Genomic DNA, 18,852 nt, shown 5'->3' with positions numbered 1-18,852 from the left:
TCGTCATCATTACTATCCACAAAGAAATCGTCATCATTACTATCCACAAAGAAATCGTCATCATTACTATCCACAAAGAAATCGTCATCATTACTATCCACAAAGAAATCGTCATCATTACTATCCACAAAGAAATCGTCATCATTACTACCCACAAAGAAATCGTCATCATTACTATCCACAAAGAAATCGTCATCATTACTACCCACAAAGAAATCGTCATCATTACTATCCACAAAGAAATCGTCATCATTACTACCCACAAAGAAATCGTCATCATTACTACCCACAAAGAAATCGTCATCATTACTACCCACAAAGAAATCGTCATCATTACTACCCACAAAGAAATCGTCATCATTACTATCCACAAAGAAATCGTCATCATTACTATCCACAAAGAAATCGCCATCATTACTATCCACAAAGAAATCGTCATCATTACTATCCACAAAGAAATCGTCATCATTACTACCCACAAAGATATCGTCATCATTACTATCCACAAAGAAATCGTCATCATTACTATCCACAAAGAAATCGCCATCATTACTATCCACAAAGAAATCGTCATCATTACTACCCACAAAGAAATCGTCATCATTACTATCCGCAAAGAAATCGTCATCATTACTATCCACAAAGAAATCGTCATCATTACTATCCACAAAGAAATCGTCATCATTACTACCCACAAAGAAATCGTCATCATTACTATCCACAAAGAAATCGTCATCATTACTATCCACAAAGAAATCGTCATCATTACTACCCACAAAGAAATCGCCATCATTACTATCCACAAAGAAATCGTCATCATTACTACCCACAAAGAAATCGTCATCATTACTATCCACAAAGAAATCGTCATCATTACTATCCACAAAGAAATCGTCATCATTACTATCCACAAAGAAATCGTCATCATTACTATCCACAAAGAAATCGTCATCATTACTACCCACAAAGAAATCGTCATCATTACTACCCACAAAGAAATCGTCATCATTACTATCCACAAAGAAATCGTCATCATTACTACCCACAAAGAAATCGCCATCATTACTACCCACAAAGAAATCGTCATCATTACTACCCACAAAGAAATCGCCATCATTACTATCCACAAAGAAATCGCCATCATTACTACCCACAAAGAAATCGTCATCATTACTACCCACAAAGAAATCGTCATCATTACTATCCACAAAGAAATCGTCATCATTACTATCCACAAAGAAATCGTCATCATTACTACCCACAAAGAAATCGTCATCATTACTACCCACAAAGAAATCGTCATCATTACTATCCACAAAGAAATCGTCATCATTACTATCCACAAAGAAATCGTCATCATTACTACCCACAAAGAAATCGTCATCATTACTCCCCACAAAGAAATCGTCATCATTACTACCCACAAAGAAATCGCCATCATTACTATCCACAAAGAAATCGCCATCATTACTACCCACAAAGAAATCGCCATCATTACTACCCACAAAGAAATCGTCATCATTACTATCCACAAAGAAATCGTCATCATTACTATCCACAAAGAAATCGTCATCATTACTATCCACAAAGAAATCGTCATCATTACTACCCACAAAGAAATCGTCATCATTACTACCCACAAAGAAATCGTCATCATTACTACCCACAAAGAAATCGTCATCATTACTATCCACAAAGAAATCGTCATCATTACTACCCACAAAGAAATCGTCATCATTACTACCCACAAAGAAATCGCCATCATTACTATCCACAAAGAAATCGTCATCATTACTACCCACAAAGAAATCGTCATCATTACTATCCACAAAGAAATCGTCATCATTACTATCCACAAAGAAATCGTCATCATTACTACCCACAAAGAAATCGTCATCATTACTATCCACAAAGAAATGTCATCATTACTACCCACAAAGAAATCGTCATCATTACTATCCACAAAGAAATCGTCATCATTACTATCCACAAAGAAATCGTCATCATTACTATCCACAAAGAAATCGCCATCATTACTACCCACAAAGAAATCGTCATCATTACTATCCACAAAGAAATCGTCATCATTACTACCCACAAAGAAATCGTCATCATTACTATCCACAAAGAAATCGTCATCATTACTACCCACAAAGAAATCGTCATCATTACTACCCACAAAGAAATCGTCATCATTACTATCCACAAAGAAATATCCATCATTACTACCCACAAAGAAATCGTCATCATTACTATCCACAAAGAAATCGTCATCATTACTACCCACAAAGAAATCGTCATCATTACTACCCACAAAGAAATCGTCATCATTACTATCCACAAAGAAATCGTCATCATTACTATCCACAAAGAAATCGCCATCATTACTACCCACAAAGAAATCGTCATCATTACTATCCACAAAGAAATCGTCATCATTACTATCCACAAAGAAATCGTCATCATTACTATCCACAAAGAAATCGTCATCATTACTATCCACAAAGAAATCGTCATCATTACTATCCACAAAGAAATCGTCATCATTACTATCCACAAAGAAATCGTCATCATTACTACCCACAAAGAAATCGTCATCATTACTATCCACAAAGAAATCGTCATCATTACTATCCACAAAGAAATCGTCATCATTACTATCCACAAAGAAATCGCCATCATTACTACCCACAAAGAAATCGTCATCATTACTATCCACAAAGAAATCGTCATCATTACTACCCACAAAGAAATCGTCATCATTACTATCCACAAAGAAATCGTCATCATTACTATCCACAAAGAAATCGCCATCATTACTACCCACAAAGAAATCGTCATCATTACTATCCACAAAGAAATCGTCATCATTACTATCCACAAAGAAATCGTCATCATTACTACCCACAAAGAAATCGTCATCATTACTATCCACAAAGAAATCGTCATCATTACTACCCACAAAGAAATCGTCATCATTACTATCCACAAAGAAATCGTCATCATTACTATCCACAAAGAAATCGTCATCATTACTATCCACAAAGAAATCGTCATCATTACTATCCACAAAGAAATCGTCATCATTACTATCCACAAAGAAATCGTCATCATTACTACCCACAAAGAAATCGTCATCATTACTACCCACAAAGAAATCGTCATCATTACTATCCCCAAAGAAATCGTCATCATTACTATCCACAAAGAAATCGTCATCATTACTATCCACAAAGAAATCGTCATCATTACTATCCACAAAGAAATCGTCATCATTACTATCCACAAAGAAATCGTCATCATTACTATCCACAAAGAAATCGTCATCATTACTATCCACAAAGAAATCGTCATCATTACTACCCACAAAGAAATCGCCATCATTACTATCCACAAAGAAATCGTCATCATTACTATCCACAAAGAAATCGTCATCATTACTATCCACAAAGAAATCGTCATCATTACTATCCACAAAGAAATCGTCATCATTACTATCCACAAAGAAATCGTCATCATTACTATCCACAAAGAAATCGTCATCATTACTATCCACAAAGAAATCGTCATCATTACTATCCCCAAAGAAATCGTCATCATTACTATCCACAAAGAAATCGTCATCATTACTATCCACAAAGAAATCGTCATCATTACTATCCCCAAAGAAATCGTCATCATTACTATCCACAAAGAAATCGTCATCATTACTACCCACAAAGAAATCGTCATCATTACTACCCACAAAGAAATCGTCATCATTACTACCCACAAAGAAATCGTCATCATTACTATCCACAAAGAAATCGTCATCATTACTATCCACAAAGAAATCGTCATCATTACTATCCACAAAGAAATCGTCATCATTACTACCCACAAAGAAATCGTCATCATTACTATCCCCAAAGAAATCGTCATCATTACTATCTACAAAGAAATCGTCATCATTACTATCCACAAAGAAATCGTCATCATTACTATCCACAAAGAAATCGTCATCATTACTACCCACAAAGAAATCGTCATCATTACTACCCACAAAGAAATCGCCATCATTACTACCCACAAAGAAATCGTCATCATTACTATCCACAAAGAAATCGTCATCATTACTATCCACAAAGAAATCGTCATCATTACTATCCACAAAGAAATCGTCATCATTACTGGGGAAAGAAGAACACAGGACCTTTCTGAGATTCCTCTGGTACTTCAACAACGACCTTACAAAAGCCATAATTACAGTATGGTACCTTCAAGTAACTGACAACAAAAGCAACAGCCAAATGAGCTTCATCCAAGGAAAAGTGAAACTTAACCCAGACTGGAGCTGAGTATTGCAATCTTGGAAATAGAACTGATTACTTCTGAAATAGACTTGCAGCTTCACTCCACTACACTACTCTACGTGGATGACAAAATGTGAGAAGTCATTGGCTACAATATGAGCTAAGTAACGAGTCTCTAAAAGAACCAAAGTTATCATGTAACGTAATTGTTACATGTTCACACTCGGGACCCAACACGTTGTATACGGACAGTTGTAAGGAAACCAAGACAACGAATAACTCAACAACAGATATTTATTTCTAGGTACTTTGCTGAATAATGTTTTCTTGTTCGAACCTGTTGCTCTCAGCACACGTCTCTCTCTTGTCCTCTCTCTAACATGGTCCTCGGTCTGCACACATGTTCTTCTTTTTATAATCTTTTTTCGTCTTCCTTGCCATGACGTCACATTGCACATGGCTCGGTCATTTGCTATAAGTGCGTCCGCACTCTGTTAGAATCACTCAAAGTGTGACTTCCATATTTTTCGTGACACTAATCATTAGGGCAGGTCGATTTTGGAACCCCGGTGAGGGGATGGTGATGATAGTTGGGGTTTGACATAGAAAAGACCTACACGAAATATTTTTCTCAAAATCGTTATCTTTGCTTGAGGAAATGACTTTAAAAGTTGAAAAATTGAAGCGATTAAAAGTTTTTCGGTGAATTGTCAAGAACGTCCCGTCATCAAAACAATCCATACTGTTAAGAAAATGTAATCATTATTTAGAATATATTTTAAACTACATTTTTAAATAAAATGAGTGAGGATAATGGATTGATAAAATAAATATTAAGTATAAAAGCAAAATTATGTTTTTTAAATAATAACGACCAAAGTTCACTTTTTCATTTTAGGAACTTTTTTTTGGGTGGAAACATTTTAGATTTCACCGTCGCGAAACACGCTCGTTATTAATATTGAAAATTAACGTTTTTTTATTATTTAATTTGAAAACATTACGATTTAGGCTTAATTATTTCGAAAGGAAAAACGAAAAAGACTTGTTTAAAATATATATTATTATATTTCAAGTGTCTGCAGTGAGTTTAAACATATTCGTTTTATCTTTTTTAATTTGTTTTTCTATTAAGTTGACACAAAAACAATGTCATTTTTTGACGTTCAAATGAACATCAAAAGCATTATTTTTGCACCAACCTAATATTTCACATCAAATTCTATTTGAAATTTTTATTAAAATATGGTAATACTCCAGTTTTATATTAAAACAACAACAAAAATATACAATTTTATTCTAGACATTCTGGACCAAGTAAAGAATAGATACCCCGTAGCAGACAACGCCGTCTGGCGGTGCCAGGCGCACATTTCAATTAACACCGGTGATTCGACCTTGACATTGGCACAAGCACATGGCGTCGGTTGTTTTTAAACACGTCAAATAGCAAACATGCTCGAATATTCGCCAGCAATTTTTTTTTTTTTGAAATATATTTAGAAAACCTTTGAAGATTTAAAAGAAAAAGTATATATTTACAAAACATTTTTTTTTTAAGTAAGTAACAAAACGAACGTATTTAAACAAAAGATATTTTAATAAATGGGTGTCTCTTTCTGTTTCGGATTTTTTTTTTTTAAATATCTTTTATTTAAATACGTTCGTTTTGTTACTTATTTTAAAAAAATGTTTTGTAAATATATACTTTTTCTTTTAAATCTTCAAAGGTTTTGTAAATATATTTAAAAAAAATGCTGGTGAATATTCGAGAATGTTTGCTATTCGACGTGTTTAAAAACAACCGACGCCATGTGCTTGTGCCAATGTCAAGGTCGAATCACCGGTGTTAGTTGAAATGTGCGCCTGGCACCGCCAGGCGGCGTCGTCTGCTACGGGGTATCTATTCTTTACTTGGTCCGACAAAAAAATAGTCCATACAATTTTATTCTACACATTCTTTATGAAACATAACCACGTAAATTTTCAAGTTTTTCTACTTAATAAAAAATACTTTGCAGAAAATTAGTGTCAAATTTTAATTTCTTTTATTTTTAGGGAGTAATTGTTTTTAAGCAGTATTTTCTTCTAAAATTATAGTTTTAAAATCAGATAACACACAAAGATTAATACAAGTAAATAAGGAAACTCCTTTAAAAGTTTTTCGTTATGTGTGCATCTATGTTATTGTGCTAAAATAACTGTTATTTAGAAAGCCATTCTTAATATGGGAAGGAGGTTGTATTGTAACTATTCTGTACTTTCACTTTAAAATTTAATAAACAAAAATTTCATAAAAATTAAATTTAACTTGAAAATACTGTTAAAAATAGCATAGTAACATAGATGCACAAGCACTGGTTTTTCAAACTCTAAACACAAAACACTCGTTTAAAATGGCACAGCTACAGCAAGAATGAATCTCTTTATGGATAAATTCATGTTATCGAAGGCGGAGCTAAAATCTGCTTAAAATGTCTGAACTAAACACTACTATACCTCTGATTTGGTTTGATCCTCTCTCTTCAATACATCTAATTCAACTCTACAAAGTTTTTCATTATTTCTTATAACTAGCATTATATTTTTTACGTATGAAACTGGAAGATAGCTTAATACAGTTTCCTTCAGTTATAATCCATTTATTTATTTTACTTTTCAGATTAGAATGTCAGTAAAAGCACGACGTTCAGGTTTAACCCGTGGTTCACAAAATTTGCTGGTCCACCTTGTCATTTGGATGAAACAGCACCCCAACTTCACAGCAAGTCATCCAGTTTAGTTATTTCCTCGAAAACAGTCATCCCCACTTAAAAAATAGTGAGATTTCTAAGTTAATTGCCAAGGAAATAACTAGTATTCGGCAAGCAGTCAATCCACAATTGCCCATGTTAAGGTAACATTATATAGGACAGAAGGTCAATATATTTTGCTATAAGAGAGCCAAACAGATTAATTGCTGCAAGATATTTCCTGTCAAAGTGAAAAGAATGAAGGAACAGCTAGACAGACTGTTCGATATATCTTCTTGTAGCTGTAAACTTTCTGTCTTGAGATGTGATGACTTTGCAGTAAAGTGCAAGACAGAAAATTGTCAAACAAGGAGGTAAAATTAATTCTATAGATTCACCTGCAATTATGTTTCTTTTTTGTGGAAAATAAAATAATATATTAGTATTTATTATGTAATCTGGCTCTATTATTAAACATGCAAAAGTTCCAATTTTCAGGTTCCACTAGAAGAACTGCTATTTAGAGCAATTTTTAAATTAATTGATGGAACAACAAAAATCCTAACAATATTTACCGGTCCTTTGGGGAAACTCTGTATCAATAATTATCAAGATTTGCCTCAAGTAGAATTCTAAAACATTAATGTCCCTCCCGATCATTATCTGACAGCAGAAGAAACAAATAATTTAAGTGTGAAGACCAGAGGCTACTTTTTGAGTATGCTGTTGGCATTTCTTGTGGAGAAGTTAACTAAGAAAATTGGGTCCTTGAATCAAGGAAGATGGCTAACATAAGCCACAACATTAATGTGTTTATGGACTAGAGTTGTCTATCCTCAAACACTATGATAACTTAAACATTTTGGTCAAATTTATCATCCAAGTATATGCAGTTAGTTGGTTTGAGATCAAAACCGACAACATTTTATTTTAACCAACAACAGTATATTTTTATATGATTCAGAGAACAAAACAGTTAACTGAAATCCAAATTACTGTTTTAAACTGTTCAAAATATAGTGCTTTTGCACTACTTCCGGAAAATATAATATCGATGATAAACTCAAATGAATTGGATGTGAGAGAAGAGGGCATTCAAACGATTTTGTCCATTAGGTAAATAAATATTTATACATTACATTTTATTAGTTTTCTTTATTTACCCAAGCAATAGTTAGTTTTATTCATATTATATCGCAAAATATAAAAAAAATAAGTGTTTTCAAATAATTTTGTTTTGTTTTTTTGTGTTGTTTTTTCCAGAAATAGTGAACAACTAAAAAAAAAAAAAAATAAACAACAAAAAAAAAAAACTGCTATGAATTTTGCAGCCACACACTGGTCAAATTTGATTGATTTTTCTCAAAAAGTTGTATATGGACAGGAAGCAAGGCATAGACATATTATTACAAAGTCATCGTGCCAGCAAATTAGATCTTCATTTTCATTGAAAGGAAAGTATACATAACAATTTAGTTCTATTATAACAGTTTATATTATTACATTTAATAAAAAATTAAAATACATGGTTTTGTAACTTGTATCAAGTTGTTATATTGTGTAATACATCTCCACATATCTTTTTGAATTGTGAAATTTAAAAGACTTAGTTGCTAATTAGCTTTTTTTACAATTTTTGTTTAATCAATGCAGTAAAATTTGAGATATTTTGCTAGTTGTCATTCATAATTAAAATTATAATTCATGTATTTATTTTTCTTTCAATATATTTTATATAAATATATCAATTTTAATTGAACGTTTTATAAAAATAGTGAAATATCAAAGTCAGTGTTGTAAAAAATACAATGAAAACGAAGGATTTGTCAGCATTTTTCTACACGATTTTTAAAATTAAATGCTCAATTTTCTGTTCAAGATGGGAATCTAATTTTTGGTATATGTTCTTATCACATGAAATCCCAACTATCATCACCAGTGCCATGTTGATTTTCTGAAAAAAGTTGCAAATCGACCTGCCCTACTGATCATGGCTTTTGATCTGGATATTCACCAAATTAAATCGGTTCTAGGTTAGACCATGACCGATATTTTGACCAAGTTTGGTGATGATTATTCAAGCGATGTGGAAACTACGCTGTTCACAAACGAGTACAGTAAGAAACCCGATCGATAAACATAAGACACTTAACAGAGGTAAAAATGATTTATTTATAAACATGTCTTTGTTAATTTCAATGATTTTAAATAGCACATTCACAAACATCGTGAAATATTCTCTGTAGACCCTATAAAATTAAGAATGCCTACTGTTGTAGAGAAAGTACTGACACTCTTCTTTATACAAGGAACTATACCGAGATAAATCAACAACAAGGGTTTTAGTCGCAAAGAGTACAATGATAGTAAGAATATGTCAGGCAGTTCCCCATATACATTACAAGCTTGTTACCCAACTTATAACTAGCTACTGTTCACTTACTGTAACAGATACTTTTATGTGTGTATGTTGGCCATTATTAGTTTTCGGATAACGTTACAAAACCTACTATAGAAAAGAGAATGCTTGTGAATGCTTAAACGAGGCCTATTGTTCAAATGAGAAAGTTCAAGTGACACCATAAGGGGCAGAGGTGATTCCAGAACAGAATGCACAGAAATAATATGATCTCCAGATGGAGATTTTGTGTCTCTTGGCTGGTGACATTTCAAACAGGAAAAGAGATGCATCCCCGATGTAAATAGGTTTAACGAGACGAGTTTGAGTGACACCTTAAGGATTAGAGGTGATCCCAGAATGGAAGTCACAAAAACCATGTGACTTCCGGAGATTTTCTCTCCTTTTTTATGATACTTTAAACAGATAAAATGCGTCTCCAAAGTAACTAGGTGTAGTAAAACGAGTTCGAGTAATATATTAATGACTACAGGGAAGACCAATGACCAAAACGGAAGTCACAGAAACTTTGTGACATCCGGATGGGAGGGGGGGGTTACTGTCTCTTGTCTAGTGACACTTCAATCTTTCAAGAAAATACGCCGCCAATATAACTAGATGCAGCAAGACTAGATTGAGTGACACCTTAAGGATTAGAGGTGATCCCAGAATGAAAGTCACATGAACCATGTGCTTTGCTGAGATTTTCTGTGTCTTTTCTGGGAACACTTTAAACAGGGAAGATGTGTTCAGGGCGTTGTTCCCAACGTAAAATAGATGTAGTGAGATGAGCTGTCTATCTGTTTCTATTTCTCTTTCTCTCTCTCTCACACACACAAGTAATCTGCCATTCTGATTGTTTTTTTGTGACTGTAAATCTATTTGTAATAAACCTTCAATAAAAACTCATCATAAACGTCCGAGTGATTGTATCCATAATCAAGAAATAAAACCTTGTATTCTCAATGACAACACGAGTATATAATAGTTTACATAAGTATCTATATATTAATACGATAGCGTGTGTGTTCTTTTGTGTGTTATGCTTACATCCGGGTCGTTTAATTGTTATGCTCTTCTATTTCTTGTCATAAATCATTTTACCAAAAATTCATCATAAGTTTTGGTTTTGGTTTCGACTATAGCTGATGGCACTTAAGTCATCTATTTTTTTAATAAATAATTTTAACAAGAATTTTTCATAAGTTTTGGTTTCAGTTTCGATTATGGCTGAAGGATTTCAAGTTATATATATATACAGATATATTTTTTTATAAGTTTTTATATTGGTTTCGATTCAAGCTAATGCACCCAAGTCATATGGATATATTTTTTTATTTTGAAATCGCAACTTCATATTATATAAAAATCGATAGAACATTAACTCTATAATAATATATACGAAATCTGCAAGAATTAAAATATCATATTTAAGCGTACTTTACGACCAGGCTTTACCGGGCGTCCGTGCTAGCTTAGCTAAATACTTTTGCAGTTTTAACAAAAAAGCTACAATAATATTAGAGCGTCTCCATTTACACTGAACATCTACAGAATGACAACATCAATATATTACATATGAATGAGTCCCCTGGGGAATTTCCACAGGTCTCGCTAGTCGGTAAGTAAAAGGATACCACGACGACAAAATTGAGAGCAGAGTGAATAAAAGTGAGAGACACCAACCTTCCGCATGGATGACGCATGTGGCTGTGCTGGAACCATTCTCATTTTTTGCTGTCGCGGTAACAGTAAACATTCCATGGTGAGTGTATATATGTCGCAATTGATGAGATAGAATGGATGGGCCAAAGTAATATTTGATGGTGCCATCTCCAAAGTCAATCGTGTAGTTGGTTGTCAGTATTGAACCCTGGCAGAAAAAAGGTAAATTCAAAATACAATTAATTATATCATTTGAACAAACAAAAAAACAAGCTTTTTTTTTAAATCAGTATTATTTGGAATATTCTGTTATATCATTCTCATATTGATTGTTTTGGCCGATACAACTTTCAACCTCCTTAAAAAAAAAAAAATGATCGAACAGAATAAATATTTATTTCTTCAAGTAATGTTCATATTTCTAACTTCCAATAGAACACAAATGCCTTTGTAAAAAAAAAAGAAAAAAGAAAAAAGAAATTGGAATCTTAGGAAGATATCCACCATTCCATTAATCAAAGAAGCTATCGGGCTAATTAAAAAGAATTTCAAAAACTACTTGGCAAATATACACGGCGACCCTAATTATAAAAGAGATCCAAATAATTGTGCTTAAAAGGACTGTTGATATATCGAAAAAATATCTTGGTTGGAGTCTCTGAAATATCAGGTATGCTAGACATCTGGTAAGATGTTCCATCCTCAGAAAAATCAAAAAGAAAATTGTCAAAAAAAAAAAAAAGAAAAAAAAGTTAAGTTTCTGATAATTAAGATGAGGATTGGTTATTCGTATTATGTAGATTGACAGAACGATAGCGTGCTATTCCTGTTTAAAGGGTTCCATTCGAAATTCCATCCAAATTTCCGAATTCGACAGAGAAACATTCTCGAGTTGGACAAGACATATTTGAAGAAGATCGAAATGTTGTGAAAATGACACTCAAGATGAGAACAGTAGTCCGAATAATCCAAAAATAAGGTACTCATGCAGAGAGTGATCCGTGCTGAAATAATAACATTATTTAAAAAGCCGTTCTTAACATGGGGAGGGGAGGATGATTTGTATCTATTCTGTACTTTAACCTTCCAATTGAATAAAAAAACATACCATAAAACTTTAATTAAAAAATAGCGCGGATCACTCTCTGTATTAGTACCCAAAATAACACAAAACAAGTTATGATAGTGGAAGTTCGACCTTTTACCTAACCGTCCAAATTGAGGCGATTCTACACCTTAAAGAAACGTATGTAGTGGTTATTTCAATATTGATTGAACGTTAATTTAGAACTGATACGTTCATCTAAGAAAGAATTAATTGTCTAAGAATTCGGACTGAAACTTTGGTTGTCTAACTGGCCATCGATCTGACTGGAATTGTGTTTGTTAAAAGATTAGATCATTGTCCGCAGGAATATAAAAAGAATATCAAAGTAAGGCAGAAATTCTACAAAAAAAAAAAGAAAAGAAAAAGAAGCTTCATACAACAGCAGAGAAGAGTCTCATGTGTTTTAGTTGAAAGGAAAAGAATTTTGAAGCCATTAAATTGACGAACGATATTGTTAATCGTCTCCTTTTTTTTTTGATAATGTTGACCTTTTTATTCATTTAAATTTTTTTTTTAGTCAACTTGACAAGCTTCTAAGACTAACCTTCACTCCTGATTTGAAATGGAACACATACATCAAATCTGTTGCCAACATCGTTGGAAAAATGGTTGGATCATTCTACAACTCCAGTAGATATCCCATTGCTGATGCAATCCTCTCTCTGTACAAGAGCCAAGTACGTCTTAAGATGGAGTACTGTTGCCACATGTAAGCAAGAGCTGTTCAGTGCACCCCATCTTGCCTTGATAGAGTTCAAAGCTGTAACCTAGTAGGTGATGCCATTTTTTCTTCCCTGCAATATCATTCCCAAAGAAGAGACGTTGCGACCCTCTCTCTGCTCTATCGTTATTTTCATGGCAAGTGCTCGTCTGGGCTACAATCTATGACCCCCCCCTCCTCTTGCCAAACTTTCGAAAAAAATATTCAACTAGCTGCAACGACTATCAACAATTTCTCCCACTCTCTATTTGCGCCTAAATCTAAACTCAGATTCCATGAACAAAGAGCTTCTTTTCTAGAACTGCCTGCCTGTGGAACACTGTTCCACTGGCCTGCTTCCCGGCCAATTACAATATGGTAGCCTTCAAGTCCAATATAAACAAGTTCTTTTTGAGCCGTCCCCTTTAATAATCCAAATTCTACCCAATCTACACCATTAACGATTACTACACTATCACATTACATTCATTAACTCTTATCCTCGAGTGACCTTCGGGATTTGATAAGTAGTGTCTTCCTTCAAAAAACAAATAAAAACTTATATATGTAAGTTATTTCTGTCAAGTCGTTGGCTGAATCCAATTTTATGAGTATCACTTTTTTTGCTGAACTATTTCTATTAAACATTTCTTACATTTCTACGTCAAACTGTTTTCTAACATTTTTATTTAAGTAATGAAACTTTTTCTCCTCTTTGAACTATTAATTTATGGTTTCTATTTTCTGTTTATTTTATTTATTTATTTATTTATTTTTTTTTTTGGGGGGGGGGGGTTCCAATCCTTTCACAGAACAAACAATTGTTTCATAATTCTATAAATATTATCTGAAAAGTCTAAATTTAAAATAAACCAGAAAAGACTATTTAAAAGCGGTAAATGTGTCATGAGACAATTAAGAAAGACTGATGTTTTTTTGTTTTTTTTTTATAACCGACTTGCACATTTAAAACAACGTCTCAATCATACGAAATCATTCTCCATTATATGACAACCTCTCATCAGTAAAACCCGCCAATATATATAAGAACACAAATCATATTTTATATGAATTTATTGTTCGGTAATATACTAAAGTTTTCTTAATCCGTTGAGTTTTAAAGAAATGCGTTCTTCTAATCAGAGAAAGATATGGGCAAATTATTATTATAGCGAAGTTATGAATTTGCTGGTACTGGCATTAGTTGAAACAGCATTGTATAAAAACCAATCATAAATGCAAAAAAAAAAAAAAAAATTGTGCAAAGAGTTCATGAAATTAGGAAAAGAAATGAAAAATAAAAGAATAAATTAAAAATCAAAGATTAAAAATCTAGATGAAAAGATATGGATATTTTCAAGACGGGATGATGACCAAAGCCAATGTTCCCATGAGAAGACACAGGGTTCATGCTGTTGACGAATAGATTCAAATTAAAAATCCAAAATGTGTGTAATCCAGCTTTGCAGAAAAATCCGTTTTCAAACAGTCAAGGAATAAAGATTATTTCGAATATCGTTAGAGTATTTTTTTTTACTTAAGGATAAATAAGCTGACGTTACAACTCCCATTCATGAATATACATATGGTGTTAATAATAACGGAAAATTTTATTAAAAAACGAAAATAAATTACAAAAGAAACGGAAGTAAAAAAAGGTAATAGAAAAAAAGAAAAAAGATTGTGTGTTCGTGACCGTGAATATATATATATATATATATATATATATATATATATATATATATATATATATATATATACATATATATATATATATATATATATATATACATATATATAGTAAGTTATAAAATATATATTTTATAAAATATATATTTTATAACTTACTAACTAGCTCTACTTACGTATTGAGCACTTTTGAAGTAAATACTTAAAGTTTACGCATAAATTTATACTTTCGTATATTAATTTTATGTGAGTAAATTAAGTAGTTATATATATATATATATATATATATATATATATATATATATATATATATATATATATATATATATATATATATATATAATACTAGCCTGAATGGCCGGCATGGCCCTGGTGTTTGGAGGTGTGTGTTGAGCAAAAAAAAAAAAAAAAGAATAGTAGTAGCAGGCAGGCTCGAACCCGTGATGCGAAGTGGTTGAGCAAAAAAAAAAAAAAAAAAGGAAAATTGCAAGCGCAAAAAAAAAAAAAAAAATAGGAGTAATAAGCAGGCTTGAACTCATAATGCGAGGAAAAAGAGGTGAAAAAAATAATCTGTCTTACCGATGTGCCTACCGTGGTTATGACGTTATGGGTGGTCGAAATAACGCCTTTTAACCGACGTCGTGAACGCGAGGGTTGAATGACTTGCAAAAAATGCCAACGAAAAAATCGACTCTCCATGTATAAAAGTGCCCAGTTGAGGGTGAAGGAATTAATGTTTTTGGCCAATTTTTTTTATATTTGTCGCCCGAAGGGTCGTGCTTCAAAATGATATTGATCTTGTGAAAATCCACCGTCTCTGTCGAAAGTTTTAGGCAGACATACATACATACATACATATATTTAAACAGATTTTTGCCCTTTATATTATTGAAGAAGAAGAAGAAGAAGAAGAAGAAGAAGAAGAAGAAGAAGAAAATAAAAGAAAAATTATGACGGCTGTTTAAGCAAAGAAGCGGGCAAATTTCCAGTCAAGTACAACGTTGAGAGTTAAGAAGAGTTCTATTTTTTTCTTTCAGAAGAACCTAGCCTTATCATTGATGCAATTCTTTGTCATGACAGGGACAGATTCTATTTAATTCATAGATAGAACCTTGGCACGCACTCCCACTCCGAACCAGAATGGATCTTTGAGTAAGAGCAGCTAAGGAGTAAATCTACGCATTTTATTTACTAATGAGTTATTACTTATTAAAGCTAAAAGCCACTCGGAGATAGAGTTAATGAGATTGCCAGTTCAATGATGTTATAAGAGAATTCAAAATAATGAATGGAATTTTACGTCTTATGAGGTTTATGACATTGGATTTGAAGATGAGCATGTTGTAAACCTCAGGGAAGTAATCTTGTGGCAACGTATTGCACAGATTTAAAATTCTTGGAAATAAACTTTGTTCATGATACAGACGAAGACGATAATATGTTATGTTCAGTTATGGTAGAAGACGAGTACTTGCAGTGTATGTTTTACAAGGAAGAAGCAGAGGTTGATGTATAACAATATTATTCTTCGATCTTCACGGATTATCTGGATGACAGTTGCATATGGCATAGACAGCTTGAGTCTCATTAGTAGACGACATGCAGCAGTAATTCATGTTCTGTTTTTGTCTCCCTCTTCTTTTAATAAATTCTTTTTCTCGTAAACTTTATATAAAAAAAAAACAAGCAAGTAACCGCACAAATACGTTTTGGTTTTTAACAATCGCTTTCGGGTTTTATTTTTTTCTTAAAAATATACATGTATACACATATAATTCCATCAACATCCCCCCCCCTGTAACTACCCAAAATCCCAACTGCTCTGAATAGAGAAAGATTTGAACTGCCCAATCGCCACGTCGCACTTGTGACTTCCTATTTGTAACGTAACTACTCTCACTCAACTTGTCATGGATAATGTCACTCTACTTACACGGAAAATTCCAATTCTAAGCTTCCTTTTGTACGTCCACGTCTATATATTATTACATAGGTCAGTCGAACACTTTCCAAGAAAATAACAGGGTGGCAAGAGATGAGCATCATTTATCTCTGTCACATTTAATTATATGCGAGAAATGAATTTACTTGTAATAATGAATAAACATTTTTCCAGGACAAAATGTTTTTCGTTTTAAAACCATCGTACAAGGATGTAATCTTCTTCAGGAAAGTTTGGTGCTATCAGATAAGGCTGTCTGAAGATACTGACTTCTTGATCTAAAATTCATCAAAATTGATGTTATTGTTTGTTTTTAAATGATACGATGACTTGCAAAAATGGCTCACAAAAAATCGACTCCCTCCCTGTAGAAAACTGCCAGTTGAGAGTGAGGAATTAATGTTTTTGGCCAATTTTTCGGTATCTGTCGTCCAAGACGTCGAGCTTCAAAATGATACCGATCTTTTAAAAATCTGTCGCCTCTGTTGAAAGTTTTAGGCAGACATACATACATACATACATACATACATACATACATATATTTAAACAGACAGGGGAGATTTATATAATAGATAACATTGGAAATGATTGAAAAAAAAGTCTTGGAGCAGAAGGTTCAGTTTATTTTTAAATCCAACTCCTAGAACGTTCTCAAAAATATACATTGATAGAAAGACGAGATATTGCTAAAGTCTTTGCATTGGTTATTTCAAGAACGGATCGTGCAAAAATTAGCCATTGTTTTGCAGAAAACCAATTTCAGTCTAATCTTCTGCATTAAGGAAAGCACATAACGACACTTCTCATTAGGCTCATTCAAGGTTCAGGCAATTTTGAGCTCTTAATCAAGTAAATGTAATTTGAGCTTGAAACTAGTTAGTATTACCGGGACAATCCACATAAGCAGGGAAGATTTGAACTTAAACCAGTGTATCCATACAGACAACAATTATAGCAAGATATCAAATATAATTTAGTCTATAGAATACTAGCAGATAGATCTGACGTTGCCTGGGATTGAATGATGATCAACGAATGTTTTACACTCCCATAGTTTTGCTCTCATCGAAATCGGTGAAATCGACCATTTTTCAATCAAATCAATTGATTGCCTGTTCTAGTTGAGGACCGGGAGAACACTTCACATGTCTTCCTGCACTGACTGAGTCCACAGTACATTGTAGTCTACATTGCACTGCACGTGGATTTATAACGCTTTAAAAAATCCAACCTTGATCGCCCTTCAAGGCCTGCAGCACTGTTGATTTTATAAAATTGTTTTTATAAATAATGACTTGAATTAAAAATAAAAATGCAAGACTCAAGTATCATACTTCAATTGTGCTCTAAACAGAAACATTCGTTTCAAACGTGTCCTTGTCATATCAAAGAACCTGCTGTTGATTTTATGTCTAGCCTTACTGAATGTGCAGTAATTGTTTGAATTTGAGTTTAAAATGAAAAACTCAAGTATCATGGTTCAATTGTGCTTTATACGGAAACATTCATTTCGAACGTGCCCAGGTCATATCAAAGAACCTACTGTTGATTTTATATGTCGGACCTTTCGGCTTGTGTGGTAATAAAACTTCTTATCGGCACTTGTGATTTATTTATTACGGACTATTATCCTCATCTTTCTTAGTTGTTGTTTCACGACGTTTCGGCGAACTATTCCTCTGGCCTTCGTCAGATGGTATCCACAACGTTGTGAAACAACAACTTAGAAAGATGAGGATAATAGTCCGCAATAAATAAATTAATAAATAATACTCATCTCAATAATGAATTCCAATTAAATAATATATATACTATTCGGTACGGACCTGACCATGGAAGATCAGATAATAAATTAACGTGGATTTATAAGACTTTAAAAAATCCAACCTTGATCGCCCTTCAGGGCCTGTAGCACAGTGGATAGAGAGGTTGTTCGAAGTGAAAATTGTCTGAAGATAGCGGTTTCAATCCTACCCAAAGCCAGCCAGAGGCTTACTTGGCCAAAAATTGTGGTGAGACGACAACAACTATGGATAGCAGTAATTGCTAAAAATGCAGTTAGGAGATTCGGAGTTCCTATCCCGTCGCGGATACCATCTGACGAAGGCCAGAGGAATAGTTAGCCGAAACGTCGTGAAACAACAACTAAGAAAGATGAGGCTAATAGTCCGCAATAAATAAATTGATAAATAATACTCATCTCAATAATGAATTCCAATTAAATAATACAGTATAACTCCTATAATTTGAACATCCACTTCATTCAAATTAGCCTGAGGTTCCATGTCTTCTCAGTTAAGATCTGGCTTGTGTGGCGCCTGTAGGA

At 33.2% G+C, this 18,852-nt stretch overlaps 1 protein-coding gene across 2 annotated transcripts in view; it reads right to left on the bottom strand.

Moving 5' to 3' along the window:
• The window catches only part of LOC145245901 (VPS10 domain-containing receptor SorCS3-like), a 1,435,182-nt gene that overhangs the window by 155,556 nt on the left and 1,260,774 nt on the right, over positions 1-18,852 (bottom strand). For both annotated transcript variants that reach the window (XM_080107637.1, XM_080107638.1), the window contains exon 18: positions 11,109-11,295. In XM_080107637.1, coding sequence (XP_079963763.1) covers positions 11,109-11,295 — 187 coding nt within the window. The remainder of the gene's footprint in view (positions 1-11,108; positions 11,296-18,852) is intronic.

This window comes from Euprymna scolopes, chromosome 23, assembly GCF_053919585.1.
Source record: "Euprymna scolopes isolate OS-2025 chromosome 23, ASM5391958v1, whole genome shotgun sequence".
Lineage (NCBI taxonomy): Eukaryota > Metazoa > Mollusca > Cephalopoda > Sepiida > Sepiolidae > Euprymna > Euprymna scolopes.
This window is presented reverse-complemented; position numbering and strand designations above follow the sequence as displayed.